The 24,385-nt window shown below is 32.9% G+C and overlaps 3 protein-coding genes across 3 annotated transcripts; all 3 read right to left on the minus strand.

The window, feature by feature from the left end:
• Positions 1 to 6,934: 6,934 nt before the first annotated feature.
• Positions 6,935 to 9,857, minus strand: LOC110787957 (protein SENSITIVE TO PROTON RHIZOTOXICITY 2-like). The gene is made up of 2 exons (XM_021992595.2): positions 8,450 to 9,857; positions 6,935 to 7,217 (listed from the first exon to the last, which is right to left on the minus strand). Exon 1 carries the CDS (start codon positions 9,622 to 9,624, stop codon positions 8,482 to 8,484), a length of 1,143 nt encoding a protein of 380 aa, XP_021848287.1. The 5' UTR covers positions 9,625 to 9,857; the 3' UTR covers positions 6,935 to 7,217; positions 8,450 to 8,481.
• A 2,149-nt stretch (positions 9,858 to 12,006) lies between these two features.
• LOC110787956 (protein SENSITIVE TO PROTON RHIZOTOXICITY 2-like) lies at positions 12,007 to 13,577 on the minus strand. Its single transcript, XM_021992594.2, has one exon. The coding sequence runs from the start codon at positions 13,245 to 13,247 to the stop codon at positions 12,090 to 12,092; it is 1,158 nt and encodes a 385-aa protein (XP_021848286.1). The 5' UTR covers positions 13,248 to 13,577; the 3' UTR covers positions 12,007 to 12,089.
• Positions 13,578 to 18,755: 5,178 nt separating this feature from the next.
• LOC110787906 (glycerol-3-phosphate acyltransferase 1) lies at positions 18,756 to 22,523 on the minus strand. The gene is made up of 2 exons (XM_021992540.2): positions 21,660 to 22,523; positions 18,756 to 20,004 (listed from the first exon to the last, which is right to left on the minus strand). Exons 1-2 carry the CDS (start codon positions 22,422 to 22,424, stop codon positions 19,114 to 19,116), a joined length of 1,656 nt encoding a protein of 551 aa, XP_021848232.2. The 5' UTR covers positions 22,425 to 22,523; the 3' UTR covers positions 18,756 to 19,113.
• Positions 22,524 to 24,385: the final 1,862 nt, after the last annotated feature.

Here is a 24,385-nt window from a genome sequence, read left to right on the forward strand (position 1 = left end):
GCATCTGTTTAAAATTTCGTGATTTTATATTTTGTATTTCTATTTTAAATAATTTTTCTAAACCGAATATCACCAAAATCATGACTAGATTCAGAATCTTATCATAGCTTAAACACCAACTACGACTATACTTCTTAGGGTTCCATTCTAACCCTAACTCTAATCCTACACATATAAATACCCCCTACTTCATTCATCATTCCTCACACCAAAAGTTGAGAGCTTTCCCAAGCCCACTCTTAAACTTCTTCTCCCTCTCTGGCTTGAAACCTTCTTACCTAAAACCCCAATACCACCACCACGACACCCCGTCGTGCACTCCTTGCCGCCGACGTCTATCCCTTGGAGTCGTGACTTCCGCACCCCAATTGGTTTCAAAGCCTTCTCTTTTCACGGTCAGTTTTTACTGATTAAACTCTTTTAAATTAATGCCGCAATTTTTTTTAAAAAAGTATTTTTTAAAACCATAGTTCGAAATTATGATTAATAATAAATTAATAATGTTATTATGCATGAATGACTCATGAATTAGATTTAAGGCCATTAGATTTATTTTTATTAATTTAATTGTTAAATCAAGAATTGATTAGGGTTTTATTTGTTAATTGTTAGGAACTCGTGAGTGATCCGTAGTAGGATCAAATTAATATTTGTGTAAGGTGCTAATTAATCAAGGTACGTGTATGTGGCTTGATAAATTATGTGTTAAATCTATGTATGGTTTGAATTGTTATATTCTGATTGATTAATCGATTTTCAGTTGAATTGTGAACTTAATTATGATTTAAATTTTATTATTTATTTTATGGACAAATGGTTTATGGATTTAGAATTGGTCATTAATATACTAATTTTTAAGTGTTAATGATTCAAATAAAGGGCTCTTTGAAATTATCGATGGATTTTAATGATTTAATAATTAATCATTTCTTTATACATGTTATTTAATCGAAAATTTATGTTTGATTAAATAAAAGGAGGATTATTGGTTTATCATATGGTTGGAATTGGATGGTCTTTCATGACATCATTGTGCTTTTGTAAAGTCTCAAAGTGGAAAGAATTTCATGGAACTTTTATGTTCATACGCATCACTTGTAGTGTAAGTCGAAGGTCACTTGTTGACTATTGTATGGTTAGTACCAATGTATAGATTTGTGATGGAATACTAGCTTGGGGGTGTGTACATTTAGGAAGAAAGGGGATATAAGAAGAGGTGTTTGATTGGGAATAAGTGAAGATATCGATTGAGTCTTCTAAAAATCAATGAACCACCTTAATTAGTAATAGTTTGGTTTTGATTTATTGATGCATGTTAATTTGATAATTTCTCTTTTCATATCTATTTATTGCCAATTTTTCAGTTAAGAATGGGGGAGAGAATGGTTAGTGAATGACTGAATTCTATTAAGTAATCTTTGATTTTTATTAAGGATTTTTTTTTAAAATTTCTACATGCATGGTGGTGGTTCCTTTGAAATTTTCCCACTTTGTTCAGATAATGAAGAAATATGAGGAGGAACATGGTTGAGTTCCTGTTAGGAGATGGTTGAGTTCTTGTACTCATAGTTCTAATCGAGTTCCTCGAGGAACATGGTTAAGTTTCTGTTGCTCCTTACACTGCAATAAAGCCTCAATGAGATAAGGCCTCACATGTATCTTCCTAGGATCATGTGAGATGACAGTGACAGGAATCCACTATCTTTACTGCTACCATTTTGTCTGCTAGCAACTTTGTACATTTTTGTAAAGTTCCTTTAGTTGCATTGTTGTTCCTCTCTCATTGGTTGTAGCATTTTTTCCATTGGGGTAAATTAGAGTGTTATAATTGTAAAACGAAAATAAAGAGGCGCAACCCTCAAATTATCAATACATAAAATTTGGGTTAGACTCCCAACCAAAGTCACTCTCTAAATTGATTATCTAAATATGAACTTGAAAGTGTAAACTTTTTTCATGGTATCAGAGCGACAAGGTTGATAAGGTCTTGGTGGAAAGAACTAGTTTTGAATTTTAAAGATTCAAACTTTGAAGTTGTACAAGCAAGGAACTGCAAAGATCTGACTGAAGATGGTAGGCTCATTAAAGGAAGGAGAGAAAGAGAAGGAAACTATCTAAGATCCTTATTATATGTCTACAGCAGATAACCACACAATGCAGATTGGAGTGCTGGTCTTCAATGGAGGTAATTATCTTAACTGGAGTAGAATTTATAAAACGAGATTAGATTCTAAGAAAAATCTGGGTTACATAAATGGGAAAATTGCTAGGCTTTCAATTGATTCACCTGAATAATTTAAGTGGGATAGGAATGATAACATGATTAGATGCTGGATTATACTTATGTCCTTGAAAGAGAGTATTGTTGTAAGTTTAATGGATGCAAATCTGCTAAGGAACTGTGGGAAGAGATAGCAGAGAGATATGCTCAAAGTAATGCACCACAAATTTATCAGTTAAGAAAGAAACTGAGTGATTTTGAACAAAATGACTTGTCTGTGTGTGATTACTATTGTACCCTGAGAGGATATTGGGATCAGTTGAATGATCTAGAAGGAATTCCTGAATGCACTTGTGGTGCAATGAACAAGTGTAGTTGTAGCATTGAGAAGAAAATGCTGGAAATGCAGGAGAAAAACGGATTGAATGAGTTCCTTATGGGATGAATGGAAAGTATGAAAAAATGAGGGGTCAGACGTCAGATATTGGGGATGGATCCTCTGCCTTCTTATCACCTAGTATATAATATATGTGTGGTTTTAATAGTCGACAATATTTGATTGCAATATAATCTATTTATTCAATTCAACTATGCCAATTAAGAAGTATTTAAAACCATATAACATTGACTACTGCTATATATCACGAAGTGCTGGAAAGTTCATATTCCCTCCACTTCCTTTTGTTCTTCCTGTTTGGAATCGGGGAGAGGATTAAGGAAATTGGAATCTTGGTATGATTGGGTGAAAGAGTAATGATTGGGTGTAAGAGAAAGTAATAAAGAAATGAAGGAAATAGAAGATAGTTTTATTAAAGTAATAAAAAATCAGAAAAGGGGGGTGGTCGGTGAATGGAGAAATGTGAATGAATTAAATAAGGGATGATGGAGAAATTTAGGGTAGAATAAGTAGAGATTCTTAGGTATTTTTGGTAATTAGAAAGATAATAAGGATATTTGGAAAAAAATTATGTCCAAAAATAGTATAGATTCCAAACAGAAAAAACAAAAAGGAACGCCATTTCGAAAAACAGGAAGAACAAAAGGGAACTGAGGAGTAGTATTTTGCAAAGGACGTAACATCCTGTGTATGTGCAAATTAGATGTTCATGGTATTAATTATTTCATCTATTTTCTATTACTTTATATTAAAAAATACAATATAAATGACACATGTCACTTCATGGTGCAATTTTTTCCCGCCTAAAACCTTTTCCGAAAATATATCTACTTTTTCCATCATTTTTTATGAATGGTTTAAGTATGGAAAAAAATATTGAAAATATGACAATAAAAGATAACACACAGCATAATTTACTAAAAATTATTTAGAAATATTTTAGTCAAATAGGTATATCAATAATGAAAATATATTTACTCAATATTTTGATGAAATTATCTTATTAAGCACATAAAATATTATATCTCTGTATTATATGATTAAATGAGTATGTTCGAAATTTATTAATTACGCATTAGCTTTACAAAGAGAAATATTTTATAAAAAATATGATCAAATAATAATTTTAGAATATTCGTGCGTGCACGGGATGTAATCTAGCTAGTAGTTTTATAGAAAGTGTAATGTTAATTTAATTAAATATGTAATATTACTAGTATTATTGTTATTATTTAGCTTAATTATTACTAGTACTAAATCATTGTTAGATAATGGTTACAAACTAGTACTCCCTCCGTTCCTAAATACGTGTCCACTTTGGACATTTACATGGTAATTAATAAAATTGAATGGTGTGTAAGAGGTAATGATTGAGAATATTTTTTTTGGGGAAAGGAAAAAGTAGATAATTGTTTATTAATAAAGTATATATAAAAGTGGATGTGGTGATTGAAAAGTGGTAAAAGTGTAGAATGTGTAAGAAAAAGTAATAATGATTTATAGAAAAGTGGGAAAAGTGTGTGGAAAAGTGGGAAAAGTGTATGGAAAAGTGGGAAAGGTGTATGTCCAAAAATGGAAACTGGACACTTATAAGGGAACACTATTTATGGGAACTGGACACGTATTTAGGAACGGAGGGAGTAGTAAAGTATATTATTAAAAAAATAATAATGAATTAATAACTCAAGTTTTAGTTGACAAAAAAACTTCGTATTGTATTCTTTTTTCTCCCATTTATCGAGTCTAATTTCGTACTCCCATCTTTGATTTCTAGATCCGTCGCCAATCAAATACAACATTCGATTTATTTCCTACAATTAGACATACCCTTCCAGATAAGATATACTCCGTATCAATTTTCTTGTGTATCGTTATTCGACGTCCTCAATCACTAAAAACGCCCTCGTATTTATGGTGAAAGGATAATTTTACCCTTTTAAAGAAAATTAACCCTTTACCCTTCCCCTTCACATTTTAAAACTTTTTTTAATCGAAATTAATATATAAACAAATACATTTTTTAAACAAGAAATTCTAACAATTTTTTTTTCAATTATATTAATTATTTTAATTAAGAAATTCAGTAATTATTCATTTTTTTGGCAACACTTTTTTAAATATCCGAAATAAAAAACGAAATAATAAACTAAAATTTTATTATTATTACATTCGTTTTTACCTGGCACGAAAAAAAATCATTTTTTTAAAAAAAACAAAAGGGCCGCCCGGAATTGGCGGCCCGGACCATGGTTGGTCCACCCGGAATTGGCGGCCCGAACCATGGTTGGGCCGCCAATTTCGGGTGGACGAACCATAGTTCGGGCCGCAAATTCTGGGTGGATCAACCATGGTTTGGGCCGCCAATTCCGGGTGGGCCAACCATGGTTCGGGCCGCTAATTCTGGGCGGCCCTTGTGTTTTAAAAAAAAATGAATTAGTTTTTTATTTAATTAATTTTTTTTCCTGCTCGAATGTAATAAAAAAAAATTGTTTATTTTTTCGTTTTTAATTTCGAATATTTTAAAAAGTGTTGCCAAAAAAAAGAATTGAATAATTACTGAATTTCATAATTAAAGTAATTAATATAATTGAAAAAAATAAAATTGTTAGAAGTATTTGTTTAAATATTGTAGTTTAAAAAATTTATTTGTTTATATATTAATTTCGATTCAAAAAAAAAGTTTAAAAAACGTGAAGGGGAAGGGTGAAGGGAGATGGGGGTAATTTTCTTTAAAAGGGTAAAATCGTCCTTTTACCATAAATACGCGGGCGTTTTTAGGGATTGAGGACGTCGAATAAAAACCCCATTTTCTTCCCCCTGGTGATTTTGGTTATGACAATACGTAAACTTCCTAATTTGAGTATAGTTTATGTGAAGGGTAGATTATGTTAAAATATTAATCTAGAAAAATCTAGATAATACACTTGTAAAAATATAATAGTGAAATGTACTATGTAGAAAAATTTAGAAATACAATAATCTAGAATAATCTTAGGAAATATCTAGGAGCTAGACTAGAAAAATCTAGTAATTAAAATGTCTAGAATTATCCTAAGAAAAATCTAGATGATGAGGGGAGTAGAAAAATCTAGAAACCATAATACAACAACTATAAATAGGTTGTATGTGCATAAGTTTAGGGTGAGCTAATTAAGAGAGCTCCCACAAAATATGAGGGGTAGAAACAAGGGTTCTACCAAAGAGATAAGTGAGAGACATCAGCTCTCGCAAATATTGTTTTATAAATGTAATCAATGATAAAAATACAATTTTGTTAATTATACAATTGAGGTCCATCAAAACTTCCGCGTGCCTTCTCAAATTTCCATCAGATTAGTTGTTCCTGAGTTGGAACCAGTTGAGTTGATGAATATTTCGTGATGAAACAAACAAAGAATGGAGCTCTGGTCTTTGCATTGTTGACTCACAACAGCAGTTCCAGAAGAGGAGGTCCAACTGGAACTCCGAAGTTCCACAAAAGGAACTTCCAATGAAGCGTCAGAGTTAAAGCTTCACATGGTGTCTACATAAGTCCATGAAAATAATGTGTTTTATTTTAGGGTTATATAAGTATTAAATATTCGCTTTATGGTATATGGAACAAGGGAACACAAATACTTAACATAAATTGTTGTGTAGTTTAAAGATGTGATTAAAAATCGATTTTCTGTATATAAATAAATCGGCTTTTCTTTCCTAAATAATTTTTCTTGGATTCTGTTTTAAATCCTTGGTCTAAAAAGAAAAAGATTTCCGGTTAAAATCTTCTCCTAAAATCTCTCCTGTATATGGTTACCGGTTCTAACTTATTGAGGAATTGACTAAGTATTCCTTGTTTTTCTCAACCACTTTTGAATTTGTGGAGTGGCTTACAAGAAAACGGATGCTAGTGCATGTGTGGTTAAGGAAAGCGTGGACTCTAACCTAGTTTAATTCCTCTATAAAAGGCTAAAGGCTCTGTTTGGAAACACTAGCTGATATTCAACTGAAACTGATAAGGTAATACCTGAAACTGATAAGGTGCTGAAACTGATAAGATAGCTATTTATATTACCTGTTTGGTAGAACTAGTTTTTTTAAGTACCTGAAATTTTAGTAGTTTTTTTGACATTTGATATATTTTGACATCCATAATTATTTTCTTTGTAATAATAATTACAAATAAAATAATTGCACGGATTATAATTTTTTATAATGATAGTTGATATTATACCGATCTACCATCTACGAGTCACAAAATAAAATCAAAAAATCTTTTTATCTGGCTTTTTTATAACTACAAAAAAAAAAATAGAAGTAGTACTTATAAGTTATAACTAATAACAGTATTACTACTCCATCGTAATTCGCCATCAATTATATCATGGGTTATGCTCCAATGCTTGAGATTGCCGCCTTCCAATCTCCAAATTTATCATTCACAACAACAAACTTGTGATTCTAATTTCTTAAACTTTTCCTTTTTGAGAACATGAGATGGGATTTATGGGTAATTGGGTATTAATCATTCTTCTAAATGATAAGTTTTACGGATCTTTAAAGCTTCTTCTCATTCCACAAAGGCTCATCATACTCCGCCATTAACGTTTTAATCTTCTTCTTCAACAATAAAACAAAATATGTAAAAAAAATTGAAAAATAAACCAAACAAATCACAATGAAAGTCGAGCTCATGAAAGTCAAAGAAATGAGTACAAAAATTATGTGTGATACATTGGAAGCACGCCGGTAATTGGGAAATAATCGTACGAAACATCACCAAACTCAAATTTCCGGAAAATAATTTTCGAGAGAATAAAAACCCAAAAAATTTCAGCTACCTGATTTCCAAACGTTAATAGGAACAACGTTTCAATTTCAGTCACTTTTACCACCTTAAATCTTATTTCAGCTGCATGCCAAACACTCCTAATTATTTAAGTCAACTTAAATGATTAGCACCTTATCATTTAAGGTGACTGAAATTGGTTGCCAAACAAACCCTAAGTCCTTTTCCGAACCAAAATACATGCATTTGACAAACAAACATTCTAACATTCTTAAAAAGAGTTTGCAAAAACAGTCAGATTGTTAAGCGTTTATTTTATACTAGAGTTCTCAATCATTAATTTGTATTATTTGGGGTTAAAGGATCGAGTGATCTTTGTGAGACTTTGAGTGAAGTCTAAGAGTTGAGTGAGAGTGAGGCACAATAATGAAAGGGAATTGTTGCGGGGTATCCGTGTTCAAGTGAAACTCCACTTATTGTATTTTGTAATCGAGATATTGCTTAATATAAAGAGTTGGAGGTTTTTATTTCATGATTAGTGTCAAGAAGTTTCCTCAAGAGAAACTTTTTCTCATACTTTTGTTATTTCAATTTCAAAGTTTTAATTCTGTGAGAAAGTTTACTCCAAGTTCCATACACATGCAATTAACCCCCTTCTTGGCCTCTTGTGCGTCTTCCAACTAGAATATCAAATTTGATTTAATTTTGTTGGATAAATAAGGTATTGGTTTAATTTAAGTTCCTAACTTTGCATCAAAAAAAGTTCTAGCCTTGAAAAAGCCTATCCGAAATAAACTTTTAAGTGATTCGTGTGGCTGTACTGCATACTCTATAAAACAATTCTAACTTGAATCAGATTAAAATCAACCCAAAGCAAACGAAATTAAACTGAAAGGAAGACAAAATAAACCATGATTTAACGAAGTTAATTGATTAAAACAACCCGGCCCGTTTGGTAGGTGACAGGAATGGAAATAAGAAGAAGGAAACTAATAACCATGTCCAATTGTCCATGCAAAAGAAAGGAAAAAAAAAAAAAAAAAGACATTAATGTAATTATTACCTGTTGATTCTCCGAAATGAGCAGTAATTAAATTAAGGATAAATTAGAGGAGTATGGCCAAGAAACAATGCAACATGATCCATGAGCTTATGATTGTTGGTGAAACTAGTACCACAAGAGCAATACAATTTCTTCACATTATCCCCACAATGCTTCTCATGCGTCTTCAAATCTGAAAGTACCGAAAACTCCTTCATGTTACACCTCTTGCACACAAACATCTTCGGGCAATGGCTTCTCTTGTAGTGGTTTCGAACACACACCATTGATTTTAGTGGTTGAAACTTCACATGATTCTTGTTCCATCTACATCCCTTCTGTGGGCACGAGTACTTCCTAGGCGGCGCCACCGCCACCGCCACCGCCACCGCTTTCGTCCTAGTGTTGTTATTATGTTCTACTTCATTATCATTTTTGTTTCGCTTAAGGGAGTTATTATTATTATTAATATTGTTGTTACTCATAAGGCTTAACTTATTGTACTTATCTCCATGAGCTCTCATGTGCATCCTTAGGTTTGCTTCTCGTTTGAACCCTCTCCCACATACTTGGCAATAGTGAGTGTACCTTGCTAGTAGATCTGCCGCGTCAACCTCCACCAAGTCGTAAGCCGCCTCTACCGACAACGACGACGGCGACTCTTGGTTCGTGTTCTTGCTTGCATGGTGATGATAAAAGCTATCTCCATTGTTAAAAACTTCTTGATTATTAGCCTTTTGCATGGTATGTAGCTCATTATTGATGTTACCTATTTGTGTCGTAGTCGTCGTGGTCGTCCCACTTAGGGCCATTTGCTCGCAGCTAAGCATCATAAACGAGGCGGTGTGGACGATTTCTTGGATCAAGTTAGCCATACTTGAAAACGCCATCGAAGAAGTCAACTGTTGATCAACTGTTGTTTGATGAGAATGATCATAATAATGATTTTCTTGCTGGTTTAGATAAATACTCACAAATGACTCAACATCTCCAACTTTCTCCTTCAACATCGATATGCTATAAAGTAGTGACCTTATCGATAGATTCTCCTCCGATGACGACCCTCCGGCCACCACCACACCGTCGTAGCTACTCTCCAGTAATACACCATTGTTGTACAAGTTGCTAAGATCACCATTTCCACCCTCCGCCGCATCGCCGCCGTTGGTAAAACAAAGGACTTCCCCTTGAATCATCTCACAATTAAATTAAAGATATATGGTAGTAGTGTCTTTACTCTTTAGGGTTTTTTGTGCTCTGTAAAAAATGGAAAAGAGAGATTATAGGGAGTCAACTGCTAATCCTATAGACACAATCATAATTTAATTTGAGTTAATCCACCCTAAATACAACCTCCCTTGTATATATGAAGGATTCCTTGATAAGTTCAATGTATAAATCTCATATATTCATTGGTTAATGTAATTGTACTATGTTGTAATATTTATTTAAGTGGTAGTACTATGTCATATTTAAAGTATATTAGAGTATATATTCGATTAAGATTAACAATAGATAATTGTGATTAGATAATTAATCTCTTAGCTTTCTCGATATGTGCTTGTCATTATCCACATTTGTCTCTTTCAACAACTTTATAGTTATAGTAATATATGTTTGAAATGCAAGGGTACGTGTTTATCGTCATCTCTCACGTATCCCGTTTCAACATTTCGATTGGTTCAATTTGTTGGACATATGTAGAATAGGATAAATCATACGATAAAGCTCATTGTTCTTTTAATTGAATAACAATGCTTCTTTTTATCAGTGTTTATAAATAATATAACGAGTTTTACTGTCGAATTACACAATACTACATAAATCAACCTGATCATAACAACATATATGTACATGTATATGTGGTTAAAGTTTGATTCTCTGAGTTTTAATTTGTTAAAGCTAATGTTTATGCACACGTAATTAAGTGTGTGATATTTTATATGAAAAACTAGAAAGATTGGTATATAAATGAGAATATTTGATTTTTTTGCTTTGAAATGGTATTTTTTTCCAAATTATATAGATGGTCTTTACTGTTTTCCATTTATACAAACTTCACATGTTAGTAAGGGTGTAATAAATGTTTCAAAAGGGGATCATCAATTCCTCAAGAGTTTTTGTAATAATATAGATATAGATTCTAGTACTATATATGAGTGGTGCGTTCTGGTCACCTTAAAAAAATAAGTTTCAGGTCCAATAAGTTCAGATAAGTTCCAATAAGTTCAGATAAGTTCAGAGAAGTTTCAATAAGTTCCAATAATTTTAAATATTATTATTTATTATTTATTATTTACGGAGTATTATTTATTATTTATTTATTATTTATTATTTACGGAGTATTATTTATTATTTATTATTTATTATTTATTATTTATTATTTATTATTTATTATTTATTATTTATTATTATTATTTATTATTTATTATTTATTATTTATTATTTATTATTTATTATATTATTATTATTTATTATTTATTATTTATTATTTATTATTTATTATTTATTATTTATTATTTATTATTTATTATTTATTATTTATTATTTATTATTTATTATTTATTATTATTATTTATTATTTATTATTTATTATTTATTATTTATTATTTATTATTTATTATTTATTATTTATTATTTATTATTTATTATTTATTATTTATTATTTATTATTTATTATTTATTATTTATTATTTATTATTGTTAATATTATTAGTAATAAGTTCCAATAAGCTTAGATAAGTTCCAATAAATTTCAATAAGTTCAGATAAGTTCAGGTCAAATAAGTTGAACAGAACGCACCCTAAATAGGGGTTGGGAAAAACATACGTGACTAATATTGTTAAGGAAGTTCCACAAGTGAATTGAGACATGAATTTTTTTACCACTTATTGTACCTTTGGAAGATATATTCGGTGTTATCTTCTTTTGTTTTTTTCTACAACTTGCTCACAATGTATAAGTGCATGGCAAACAAAAAAAACATTTGGTATACCATTATTATGTAAGTACGAACTGCTTCTTTGTTTCTATAGGGGTGGATGCTATGGCTAAAAATGGCACCGGGCCGAACTTGTCCAAGACACAACACAATACAATACAACACAAGAAAAGCACGAGAGTATGTGCACTGGCATGGAAAAGGACGGCATGACACTAGAAGTTTTGGGCCGTGCCTGGCCACATTTATTATCCTTCTTTAAAAATAGTATAGTATAACATGTAGCTAGGGAGCTTAGTGTGAGCGGGGCAGTTCAGGCTCATGGCACGCGGCCTCAGCACAGGTCACGAGCACAAGCATCTTATATTCTCAAAACTTTACAAATAAGGATTGTCAAATCGGGTCATTGGTCAGTTACAGGTCATTGGTTCGGGTATAATATGGTTCGGCCAAATGACCGATCAACATGTTATCATATTTTAGGCCCATTTCACAAAACTAAACATGTTATCATATATTAGGCCCATTTCACAAAACTAAACATGTTATCATATTTTAGGGCCATTTCACAAAACTAATTGTTCGTCTTTGTTCAAGTTGTAGGTAGAGAAGAGTAGACTAGCAGAATGTAGGTGATGAAGCAAATAAGACTTGTACATTCTCCTATTAAATTAAAAATACAAAAAAAGGAATGAAGAAATATAACATGTCGAATATGATCAGCTATCTTGGAACTGAATCTGTAATTCTCCATGGTTATGAAAGTTGGTATCAACAATAATAGGGGTATGACCAAGAAACAAGGTGACATGACCCATGAGTTTATCCTTCCTAGAGAAAGTAGTTCCACATGAGCACTGCCATTTACGATCACCACAGTGCTTCTCATGCGTCCTCAAATCAGAAACAACAGAAAACTGCTTTCTGTTACACCTCTTACACACATACATCTTCGGGCAATGACTTCTTTTGTAATGGTTTTTCACACATATGATCGATTTCAATGGTTGAAACTTAGCATGGTTCTTGTTCCATCTGCACCCCATCTCAGGACACGAGTACTTCCTGGGTGTTTTCATCGCGCTGTTTTGATCATCTGTTTCTTTCTTTAAAGGGTTGCTAAGGGCTGCAGTAGACTTATACTCATCTCCATGAGCTCTCATGTGCATCCTCAAGTTAGCATCTCGTTTGAACCCTTTACCACAGACTTGGCAATAATGTGTGTACTTTGCCAGCAGATCTGCTGCATCTGGCTCAACAAGATCATACGCCTCTGTCAACGACTTCCTATCTCTGCTCATTTTATTTCTTGTTTGAGTCTTGCCATCCTTGAATAATTTCGAACTACTCTCTGTCCTCGCAATGATGTAATTGTTGTTGCAGGTTGTAGTATTATCAGTATACCAATTATTCATAAACCCTTGATTGTTGTTGTTTTTATCAACCCCAATTTGCCGCAGTCCATCATCCGGCCTTTGCTGCTGCATATGATCACTATCAGTATTTCTGTTGCTGTTATTAGAAGAAAGGGTCATTTGTTGACAGTTGAACATCATAGAAGAAGCAGTTACAACGACTTCTTGGATTAAAGTTCCAAGGCTAGCAAAGGCCACCGGCGAGGTTGTCGTTGACAGCAGAGTTGCTGCAGGCTGATGATGGCTTTCTTGGGTGAGGAACAGGCTTACCAATGATTCAACTTTGTGCTTCAAAACTGATAGGCTACAAAGGAGGGACCTAAGCTGTGTCTCCGACCCTCCACCACCTGATCCACCACTAAAGCTAGCCTCCATTACATCATCGTATAACTGGCTAGGATGCTGTATGCCACCCTCTGCCTCTGATGTGTTAGGAAAACAAGAGGCTTCCCCATGAATCATTACTAGCTAGGAAAATATTGTATGATATACCAAGTATTTCTTTTCTTTTCACCTGATAATTCTACCTTTTCATATTTCAGGTAAATTTCTAAACACGCAAAAGGGTAGTTTTGGAATAGGAACACTTTAAAACTGAATATTTCTCATCGCCATATTTGATTTTTGATTTTTTGTGGGTCTATCGATGTTTCTTGACACTTTTTCCTATGACATATTTGAGCTAGAATTGAATTTGGTGAAATATTTCCTATGATTATTCCTCCTTTAATTTGTTTTGGTGTACTAGGTTAATGTGTTTGATCTAATCTAGAGACCGTTGTGAACACAAGCTAGTAATTTATATACTATCAACTTGTTTGTAAAAAGTATACGAGTAATCAATCAGTTAAGGCCATCCCTAAATGAGACCTTCCTCAGATATCTCAATTTGATTGCCAGTGTCACAAAACTATATTTGTTTAATTAGAGTTATAATTATAAGCTTCCTGTTTCATGAAGTTGTTTAGTATATCGGCCTACGTGTCATTGTTTTGTAAACTTGAACCGGTAAAATGTACGTATTTGCCTTTGTTTAATTAAGCGTATACCTTCAAACATGGTGACCATCAATATCCTATATACGCCCAACACGTCTTACTCTTACAAATGTTGTTTTTTATAAACATGAGAAATGAACATTTCTCCTTCTTTTAGGATCAAGGTAAACCATTTTTTCATTTTGTAAGAAAGGTAGAACTTTTTTAAAAGTGTCATTTCTTTTATTCATGTTAACCAAACAATACTATAATGTTCTACTTTTACAAAATACTTTTCATGCAAACTAAACAATTGTTAAGATATATTTCGTACATAGTATATAGCTTCATGAAACAACACAAGTCGGTGCACTACGGTGATAAAAGGATAGAGATGTCTATATACTTCCTCTGTTCCGGAAATATTGCACCATAGAAATATCGCACCATGGTTGACTTTTACACCTCTAACCATTACTTTGACTCTTAATATCTCAAATCGTGTGCAAGTAAAAATTATAAAACAATTATATTTAGAAAATATATATCGATACGAATCTAACATGACCTCACATGACTAAAATTTCCTTACGTATAAATCACAATAAATGGCCAAACTCGTAGTGTGAAAAGTGTAAAAAACAAATGTTGCGATATTTCCGAAACGGAAGAAGTATAGTTATTGCCATAGTATAGTTTTATGGTGGAATCTTCTTTTGTCTTGTACAGTGGACTCCCTTTTCTCTTAACGGACCAGGTCCAGGCCCATATTATGTTACTCTACTAAAAGAAAATGCAATAACTTTGAATTATTCGGACATCCGAAATGTGTATATCATTGACATTATATAAAATAAAAATGGATGGGTTGATTGAATATTTAAAACTAATCTCCTTAGTTTAGATATATAAATTTGAGTTACAAAGGTTAATAGGCGTCATCACTCACGTATTTTTGTTAAATATATTTATCATGAATAGAAGTTGGTCGTCATAGAAGAGATAACAAAGTAGGTAGTTGACATCCTTTGTATTTAAAATGATGGAGAGAAGAGAAGAAGCATGCACACCCATGCTTGTTTTTTGATTCTCACACTATAGTTATCTATCTATTATTATGCATGTTATCCCACTTTTTGGACTAATGACATAACCGTCTTGACGTTTGATCATGCCGTGTCGACTAGGTACTGTCATGTCACAGGTCGGACGTAGCATCAAACGACGAGGTATAGGCGACAAGTGACCAGCGACAAGAGACAGGCGACGAGCGACAAGCGATAGAAGAGAATAGGTTAAACTCCAAGCCCAAGGCCCAAGACTTGAAGCGCCGTCGGATAAACAGAATAAGTCAAGGGAGTGTCCAAAGATCTCGGGGGCTGTTGGAGACGAGCAAGGAACGTGGGGACAATGGTAACTATCCGGTTCCTATTTTCTGGTGATCTTCTCAACTAATCATGCTGTTGGATTCAACCTATATAAGCAGGAAGCAGCGGCTCTCAAAACACAAGTTAACTCAAGCATTCTAGCAACATTAAAGCACTATACTCTCTAGCCATTAGCAAGCAATTATTGTATTCGTTTATTTATTCGCAAAGCACTCTTATTTACTTAGTTTCTTAGGATTACATAGTGGATTGGTAGCCTCATAGCTACCCACGGCTTTTCTCCCTATTCCTGAGTTTTCCGCGTCAACATCTCCTTGTGCCGCCTCTTCTTTTCACTACAAGAATTTGTATCTTTAACGACAACCTAATTACGACTGGTCTAAAATCCCATCGCAAAAGCATTTCACGGCGGGTTAACGACGGGATTTTTCATTAACGACAACACCCTTTTATGAAGGGTTCACGACAGAAAATCCCGTCATTAATCAATGATTGTTGGCCTTTAGCGACGGGATATCTCGTCGTTAATGGTACAATGTTTTGTAGTGTTTATCATTTTCTGCATTTATTTACTTAGTCAGTGTCGACTCAAGCCAAGTGTCGTCCCTAGACGAAATTTGGCATAAACAATGCATTTGACCAGGATTACTCAACACCTTTTCAGCTTCATAGTTGTATCCCTCGTTAATATTGGACCTTATAGCTTGTCTTAAGACCCGTTTGGTGCTTTAAGATTATTTTACACACTAAAAATTACCAGATCGTGTTAGTTTTGCTAAACAGGACCAGATAGAATTTACTAGTGTATCAAAAACAGTACAACACACTAAATTTAGTTTAATTTCTTACTTGGTTCTACATAGTTGATTACTCTTATCACCTTTTACAGAAGTAATTTACTAATTAAACTTCCAAAAAAAAATTATATTCATGCATATCACCTTTTACAGAAGTAATTTACTAATTAAACTTCCAAAAAAGAATTATATTATGCATATCACCTATTACAGAAGTAATTTACTAATTAAACTTCCAAAAAAAAAAATTATATTCATGCAGATGATATATCAAGAGAAAACATAAGATCGACATTCGTATCAGTGTATACTGGCATTGAATAATAGAGACATAGAGTTAGGTGGGGCAATGAAGCAATGAATCAACCATTCAAAGCAAAGCTTATTGTATAATAATTGTTGATTTCAAGAAGCCCATTAATTAATTTAGTTGTACGCTTATTGGGTTGCTTAACTAATTAAGCGTGCACTGTAGCCCAATGCATGAGACTCTACTTGATAAGTGATAACCCAATTTCAAATCTAACTCCAAGTAGGTAATAAAGGGGTGTCAAAACCGGGTCATTGGAAAGGTTTCAGATCAGTTATAAATGGTTCAGATCACGTCGACACAGATAATGTCGGGTTAATATTTTTATTCGCGTCGATTCATATCAGTTCGATCAGGTAAATTTGATTTCAGATGAAGTCGGGTCATATAGTACGTATCTCGGATTCGAGTCGGTTTCGGTCCGGGACAATTTTGATTCAGTTTAAAATGGTTTTATACCGGTTTGATTTGATTCGGGTCAACTTTGTTCCCGGGTGTTGTCTGATTTTTATCCAACTTTTGTCGGTTTACTGTGAGTACAGGTCATGCTCGGATCGGATAAGTCTCAGCTTCTGATCAAGTTTGGACAATGAGCCTCAGTTTCGGGTCAAGTTCGGATCGGACGCACTTCAAATTCGGGTCAATTGAGGATTGGTTTTGTGGATCGGGCTTAGATTGGCTTAGGCTTGTATTCTTTTTCTATATAAAGTTCGAGTTACTCTTGAGTTCACCATCAAATCTGAATCACTTTATTATTTCTAAGACATCATGCCAAATAAAGATTTTTCAAGACTTCTAATACTTTGTCTCATCAAAATTATTTAATAGAAGGAACACACAATAACTTTTCATACATTGAATTGGATGTAAATTATTATTAGTTCAAATTGGTTTATGTGAGTCAGATTACTAAATAAATTGAATCGGGTTGAGATTAAATCGGGTTTGTTTTATCTCGACTGGCTTTCGATTATTGGGTAAGTTTGAGTTGGATTATTATTTTCGAATATAATGATCCTCAAATTGCTAGCGGTTTGATTTTGGATCTTGGATTTTGGGTCAACGTCTGATCGGTTCGGGCCGATTTTGAGATCTCTATTATATTACGCAGGTACATTTGGTTCGGATGTCGGTCGGATACGTACAACAATACTCATTGTGGAAACGTTACAAAAGCTTTGAAACTCATCTACACTACTATTTGTGGAGTAACCGGAAAATCATAAGAAATTTAAAATATCGCTTGCCCCTTCTTGAAAATATTTTTCATTTTATTTTATTTTAATTAATTTTCTTTATTTTTCTATTAATTACAGGTTTTTAAAAAAAAATTCAAACACTATACCAACTTATATGACTATCTTCATTCCTTTCCTAATAAAACATGAAATAAATATATATACTCCCTTTGTTCTTGAATGTTAGTCTCGTTTCCTTATGAGTTGTTTTTTTTTATTAGTCTGTTTTGGAATATTTTCTTATTTGTCTAACATCTCACCTTACCTATATCCAAAATGGCTCAGGTGTTTACTCTCAAGTATTTTTTTTTATCCCCATCCGTTACTTAATTTTCTCTCTTACCCACATGAGTTAGATCGACTCTATTGAAATTCATGTGACAATTATATTTTTGTTGGATTGTCGGTATTAACTTTGAAGAACGAAGAGAGTACTCCCTCCGTCCCGGAATACTCGACCCGGTTGACCGGCACAGAGTTTAAGGGACTTGAATTGACTTATTTAATTTAATACGAAGTAGGTTTTTTTTTTGGTGCGAATGAGCCACAAGGGCGGGGATGAGAATCGATCCCAGGATCACCTGGAACCGGGATAGAAGCTCTAACCAACTGAGCTATCCATCACTCTCAGAATGGAGGAAGTAGGTAGTTGTTGATAGTGGAGTATTATTTTAATGTAGTTAGTGGGAGGTGGGTTAAGAGGTGGGGTTGGGGGAGAGTATGAGTTGAATTTTTAATTATTTTTTGTATGGTGTAGGGGGTAGGTGGGTTAATAGGGGTGGAGTGAGAAATAATATAATATTGTTAGAATATTTCCATTTTTAGAAACAGGTCAAATATTAATGGACGGCCCGATAAGAAAAACAGGTCAAGTACTCCGGGACGGAGGGAGTATACACTTTTAATCGTATGACGAATTTAAAAATTAAAGTTACCTTTAAAATATAACAAAATGCGTTCATAGTATGGGTCAATACTAATTTAACGAGTATTAAATAAGTTGGGTAAATTACGGTCAACAACCAATTTAGATTACAAGGTTTCCGATCGGTTTATTATTTGAACAATGCCAACATGTTTAACTCTACATTACTACGTACTTAGACAACGTCAATTCATTTTCATTTTCAAACTCTTTATTGTGTACGAGTTGTTTAAGATGAACATATGACAATGTACAATAAATTCTATATATAAGATAATAAATAGTTTTCGCATTTCTGAAGCATAATAAATATAAGAACAGCTGAACACTAGTCATCCAAATAATAAAAACTGACCTACTACAATATTTATGCATATTCGTCTGTTACATTGTAATATAGCCAAAAAAGGGTTGGGGTAACATGCATAAGAAAACTAAATTAAAAGATCCATAAATAATCTCCTACTACTATTTATATATAACTAATATTGCTAAATTTCTATATCCTACAACTCATCCTAAATTGGATGAACATCCAAAAAAAGAAAACAAAAAAATAATAAACTTATTAGCTAGGTTAATTATAATGAAGATATGTGTCATCATCCGCCTACAAGATCTATTAAAGTGATGGACTGATGGGTAGCCGTTTCAACTCCAGAAATATATATTTCGTGTATGAAGAGATATATATCACGGACCGACCCGTCCTTCGTTCCCTGCCAACATTAAGTACTTGTCCTTCCGAGTAAGTGTAGTACACTCAAAACCCAAGGCATTAGCCAGTTGTGTTTGCAAATGGTTAGCCACTTCAAAACATGATCGACCAGCAGCACAGGTCATTTCTCGAGGCACCTTCCCTAACACATGAAGGTAATAAATAGGGGTTGGGTTCATTAAAAAGAATATTGGGTCTAAACATTTGAGCCCACTTGCAGTTGTCCCATAAAACATGGTCACCTTTGTGTCTAATGCAACTGGCACAATATCATCAGCTAATTCAGCAAACAATGAGCTAAACCTTAACAAGTATGGCTCCCTACATGTAGTCCCTTCTGGGCATACAACAAGGTCTCCTTCCTTTAATAGTCTTTCCATTGTTTCACCATCAACTTTTCTGTCACGTGTTAGCCTGACTGTTTTTATAGGTGCAATGATCTCTGAGGTTTTACTTAGGCTATAAGTAACCGCAGTTAAGGGTTTCTTAAGACATACGCCTAGCATTACGGGGTCCAAAAGAGTCCTATGCGTGCAGACGTATAGGACTCCTTTGTGACCGCTACTAGGGTTTAGATTAAGGGACTTTCCCTTGATCCTTAGTCGAATGCCGCTCATTTGACCTAGCAAATTAGATAACTTGAACGGCAAGTAAACGCCCACGAGAAGCCGGAAAATGGCAAGAAGTATGCCTAAGGGAAGCCACATGAACATGCATAGGGTAGCTGATGGTGTAGGAAGGAAGGCTAATCTTCCATCATGGAATATTAAGGGTTTTGGATATTTTTCCCTTGGCATTATTTTTGGTATTGCCTCGTTGTTGCAGGGTTTATTGTCATCTTCTTGCAGGTCCACAACATATGCCTCCTGCAACATAATATTTAAGAACTTTGTATTATAAATTTATGATATCATTAAATGCTATGCGTGTGACAAATGATAATGGATCTATCTTCTTGAATTGCATCTTTATCAAATGATGAAAAAAATATATAAAAAAAACAGTCATTTCTATTTTGGTCAAAATTGAAAATATTCTTCAACATGTCAAGAGCCTGAATTACTAGAAGCATGATCTGTTGCCTCATGAACAATTGATCACCTACGTACAAATACTATATTTTATTTTACAAAATAACAATAATAATAATAACCGCCTCTTAAATTAGTAAGAGTATGCATTTTGATAAATCTAATCTAATCTAATATACATATATAAAGGAGGCATATTTGCTGAACTATTAGAGCGCCACCTAGGATTACTAATGGTTTCGGCCAATAAAAAATAAGATTTCTAATTTATTTTTGAATTAAAAAAATTGAGTGCCACATAGATAATTAATTAGGTGCCACGTAGATATTTAAATTAATTAATTATTTATTAATATATACAATTCCATCCAAAATCAAACGTTCTAATAATTAAAAAATAAATCTAATATAAAATTCATCCAAAATCAAACACTAATCTAAAATAAAATTCAAACAAAAATCAAACATTAATCCAATATTAGAGAGCCACGTAGGAAATCTAATGGTTTCAGCCAATGAAAAATAAGACTTCAAAATTATTTTTGAATTAAAAAGTCGAATGCCACGTAGATAAATAATTAGGTGCCACGTAAATATTTTTATTAAATAATTATTAATATTTCTTATATACAATTTCATCCAAAATCAAACACTATAATAATTAAAAAATAAATTTAAAATGAAATTCAATCCAAAATAAAAAATCAATTTAATCTAATATATAAAATATAGCAGTTGATATATGTAGGTGTTTTATTTTAACATAACAATTTAATAGACACCGTGCATCGCACGGGCTAAAGTCTAGTCATTATGAAAAATAAGCGTACAAATAACTAATTGCGTAAAAAAAAAGGGAACACATAAAATTATCCTATAATTTAATTAGTGGTTAAAATATGTGGAAGATATCTAGCACAAAGATTGTTCTACTATCACATATTTATCATAAATTGTTTGTACCACGTGAAATTTTATATACAAAAATACAACATTAAGGGACGGATTTGGATCAGAGTAGCAATTAGCAACAAGTCAACAACAAGAACACAAAGCAATAGTTTCAAAATGATTTGAAATCGGATAACAATATTGACATTGGGATAAAATAGATATAAATGAGGTTTCATTGAAAAAAAATCACTTTCTTGAAAAAAGGAGGTAGTATTTCGTGTCCCTTTCCAAGGTTAAGGAAAATCTAATTTCCATAATGTATTAGTGATTAAAAAAAAAAGGAAAATCCAAGAAACATAAAACATAGCGAAAGCGACATCGACTCTTTTTAGTTTTTGTACATGCATAATGCATTAATGGTGGATATTTTAAGACCCTACTTTAAATTAACAATCACATCAATTCTTAGTACTTGTGACATTACCTAACATAGACAATAGTAGGTTGTTGTACTTCCATTCTTAAAACAAACAAACAAACAAGGAAAGTGATAATAAATAAATAAATAAGGAAAAAAATGTTTTTAAAAAAAGTACCTTGCAAAAGGACATGAAGAACTGATCAGGGAAGGTTGAATTTCCAATGCATAAATCTGGTATTTGATCTGTAAAACATTCCTTAAGTGACCTATGCTTAACAAGCAAACCAGAAGATAAAAGGCCAGAATAGTAATTTCCTATTGTATGCAACTCAGTGCCAAAAACTTGATCAACCTTCAAATATTCCTTAAGAAACCCTTCCACCATTACCCTTGGCACACTCGTAAAAACAGCCCTTGAATTCGAGCTACTTATGGCTTGATACACGTGAAAGTTAACCTCCTCGAGGTAAAATTTGGGTAAAACCGTCCTTTCAACACAAGCCATATTTTTTAATTTAAGGCCACAAAACGTAATGAAAATCATAACGCGGAGTTGAGAATCATAGTCTAAAATCCAAATAAAAGGGTACGAAAAGAGCAAAAGAAATGCCCTTATTAAACTACCACCTTCAAAAGCAACCAACATGAAAAAAGGGAAGAAAGATTGTGATCTTAATAATGTAGCATTAAAATCACAAACCATGGTATTAAAATGTCGGCCCATAATTAAATCTAAGTGTTTAGACAAACTTGGAGGATTTTGTTGTTGTTGTTGTTGTGGTTGTTGGAAGTGTTGTTGAGTTGTTGATTTAAAAGAAGGGTTTTTCAAAAGATGGAAACCGTAGTTTCTCATTTTTCTTGCGGCTCGGAAGCAAGAGTTGCCAAAGAGTTGATAAACAAGCCATTCAACAACCCTAGAAAGGACTGCTGGGAACAACATTTTTAAGATTGTGTTTTTCTAAAAGTTTTTTTGGCGTTTTTCGGAATTGGAGAGAGAAAAGTGTAGAGGAAGGGAGAAGGGAACAGTGAAGAGGAGGAGTGAAGGAATGAAATAAGAGATTTTATAGAGAGAATAAAAACTCAAGTTGACTGTCAACAACTTTTGGTTAACCACACCGCATGCATTAATTGTGTTTTTAAATCTCTTCATAGAATGTTTACTTTTGTTGTTAATTAAGGGGTTTTGTACAACTAATCGAACAATGCAAAAAAATTGCAAGCTTATGTATGGTTTCTGAACTCGGTTTTGTGATGCCGGGACAAAATTTTGGAAAAAATATTCGAACGTTGGCCCTCATTTTAGGCCGGAAATATACATAGTCATGTTTAAATTCTTGTTCATATAATTTATAAAAATGAGATACTTAGAAATATGCAATAGTATATATATCTTGTTAAAAGTTGTCAATTACTACCCTAGCTCATATTTTGGCTAATTAATCACTAATTATATCACAATTAACCGTTAATCATACTTTAATTATTTTAATTAACTAATAAAATAATTAATTATAAATTTCATTAATTATTTTTTTTTAAATCATAAATATTTCATAATCAACAACAGCTAATCATACTTAACTTAATACTTTCATTTTCTTTAATTTTAAAATTAATTAATGAAATTTATAAGAAATGTTTTTTCATTTTTAAAATTTTTTAATTAAAATAATTAAAGTGTGATTAACAGTTGATTATGATATGGTTAGTGACTAAGTTGGCGGAATATGGGCAAATATAGTAATTGACAACAATTAATAACTAAACATCTAGGTAGTAGTAACTTCCAAAGTCACTAAAGGCTTAGGTAGTAATTTTCAAATTTTCCTTTTTAAAATGCAAAGTTACACTACAAAAAGTTGTACCATTAACGACAGGAAATCCCGTCGCTAAAGGCCAATAATCGTTGATTGATGACGGGATTTCCTGTCGCGAACCTGTCATAAAAGGAGGCCGTCGTTAATGAAAAATCCCGTCGTTAACCAGTCGTAAAAGACATTTGCGACGGTTGTTCCCGTCTTTGTTTGGTTGTTAGCCCGTCGCAAAAGGGCTTTTGCGACGGAATTTTTGACCCGTCGTAATTAGATTGTCATTAAAGATACAAATTCTTATAGTGTTAGTTCGGCAAGTACGTAACTACGTACCAAATAATATAACATACAAACACTATTCACCATAATTAAGATCACAAAGCTAGGGAATAATTATTTTACTTTTTTTTAACAACAATTTATTTCTTGTATGAGGTAGCTAGCTATGTTACTTGTATTATTGTATTTATATATGCCCATGAGAATTGAGAAGTAAAGAAACAACGCCCCACATGCATACCAGAAGGTCCAGAAACACGTACATAAATTATCTCGATAACATTATTGCAACATAACACCACAATACCACATCAGTATAAGTTGGCAAAAGCAATTTGCGTAAGACGGTAAGAGTTTAACGTGTACGTGATTTGAGTAGCTAGTTTGACACTAATTCTGCACTATCGTGCTAATAGTAGGATCATATTGTTAGGAATTCCCGTTCCAAATTGTTATGTGTGATTCGAATCTTACTTGAAAGATATTAGGGTGTTTAATTATAGTGGATGAATTGACTTCAAATGGACATATCTCATGATCTACTCATTAGATTGAATTGATTCAAGTTGGAGGTGAAAGCTTGGTTCAATAGCTTTCCAACGCATGGTCGTAAGCTCATTTTGGATGAGAAATTAGGGAGTTATGACTATTTTACGAGAAGCTGTCATGAAGCTGCAGAGGAGGTTCGGCCGAACCTGTTTGAGTAATACAAGCTTCAAATTAACCCTCCCCCGTAGTGGATGTAGTTAATTGAAGAGTGAATCATGCCACCTTTGTGTATTGTTTAATTTCTTCATTTATACTTTCTCAT

Source organism: Spinacia oleracea, chromosome 2 (genome assembly GCF_020520425.1).
Source record: "Spinacia oleracea cultivar Varoflay chromosome 2, BTI_SOV_V1, whole genome shotgun sequence".
NCBI classification, from domain to species: Eukaryota; Viridiplantae; Streptophyta; class Magnoliopsida; order Caryophyllales; family Amaranthaceae; genus Spinacia; species Spinacia oleracea.

Bases quoted from the DNA above. Each gene is read 5' to 3' on its own strand.
- LOC110787906 (XM_021992540.2), bottom strand. From the start codon at position 22,424: ATGTTGTTCCCAGCAGTCCTTTCTAGGGTTGTTGAATGGCTTGTTTAT. The intron at 20,005-21,659 runs GTACTTTTTTTA...ATTATGTTGCAG, and splicing joins TCTTCATGTCCTTTTGCAAG to GAGGCATATGTTGTGGACCT.
- LOC110787957 (XM_021992595.2), bottom strand. From the start codon at position 9,624: ATGATTCAAGGGGAAGTCCTTTGTTTTACCAACGGCGGCGATGCGGCG.
- LOC110787956 (XM_021992594.2), bottom strand. From the start codon at position 13,247: ATGATTCATGGGGAAGCCTCTTGTTTTCCTAACACATCAGAGGCAGAG.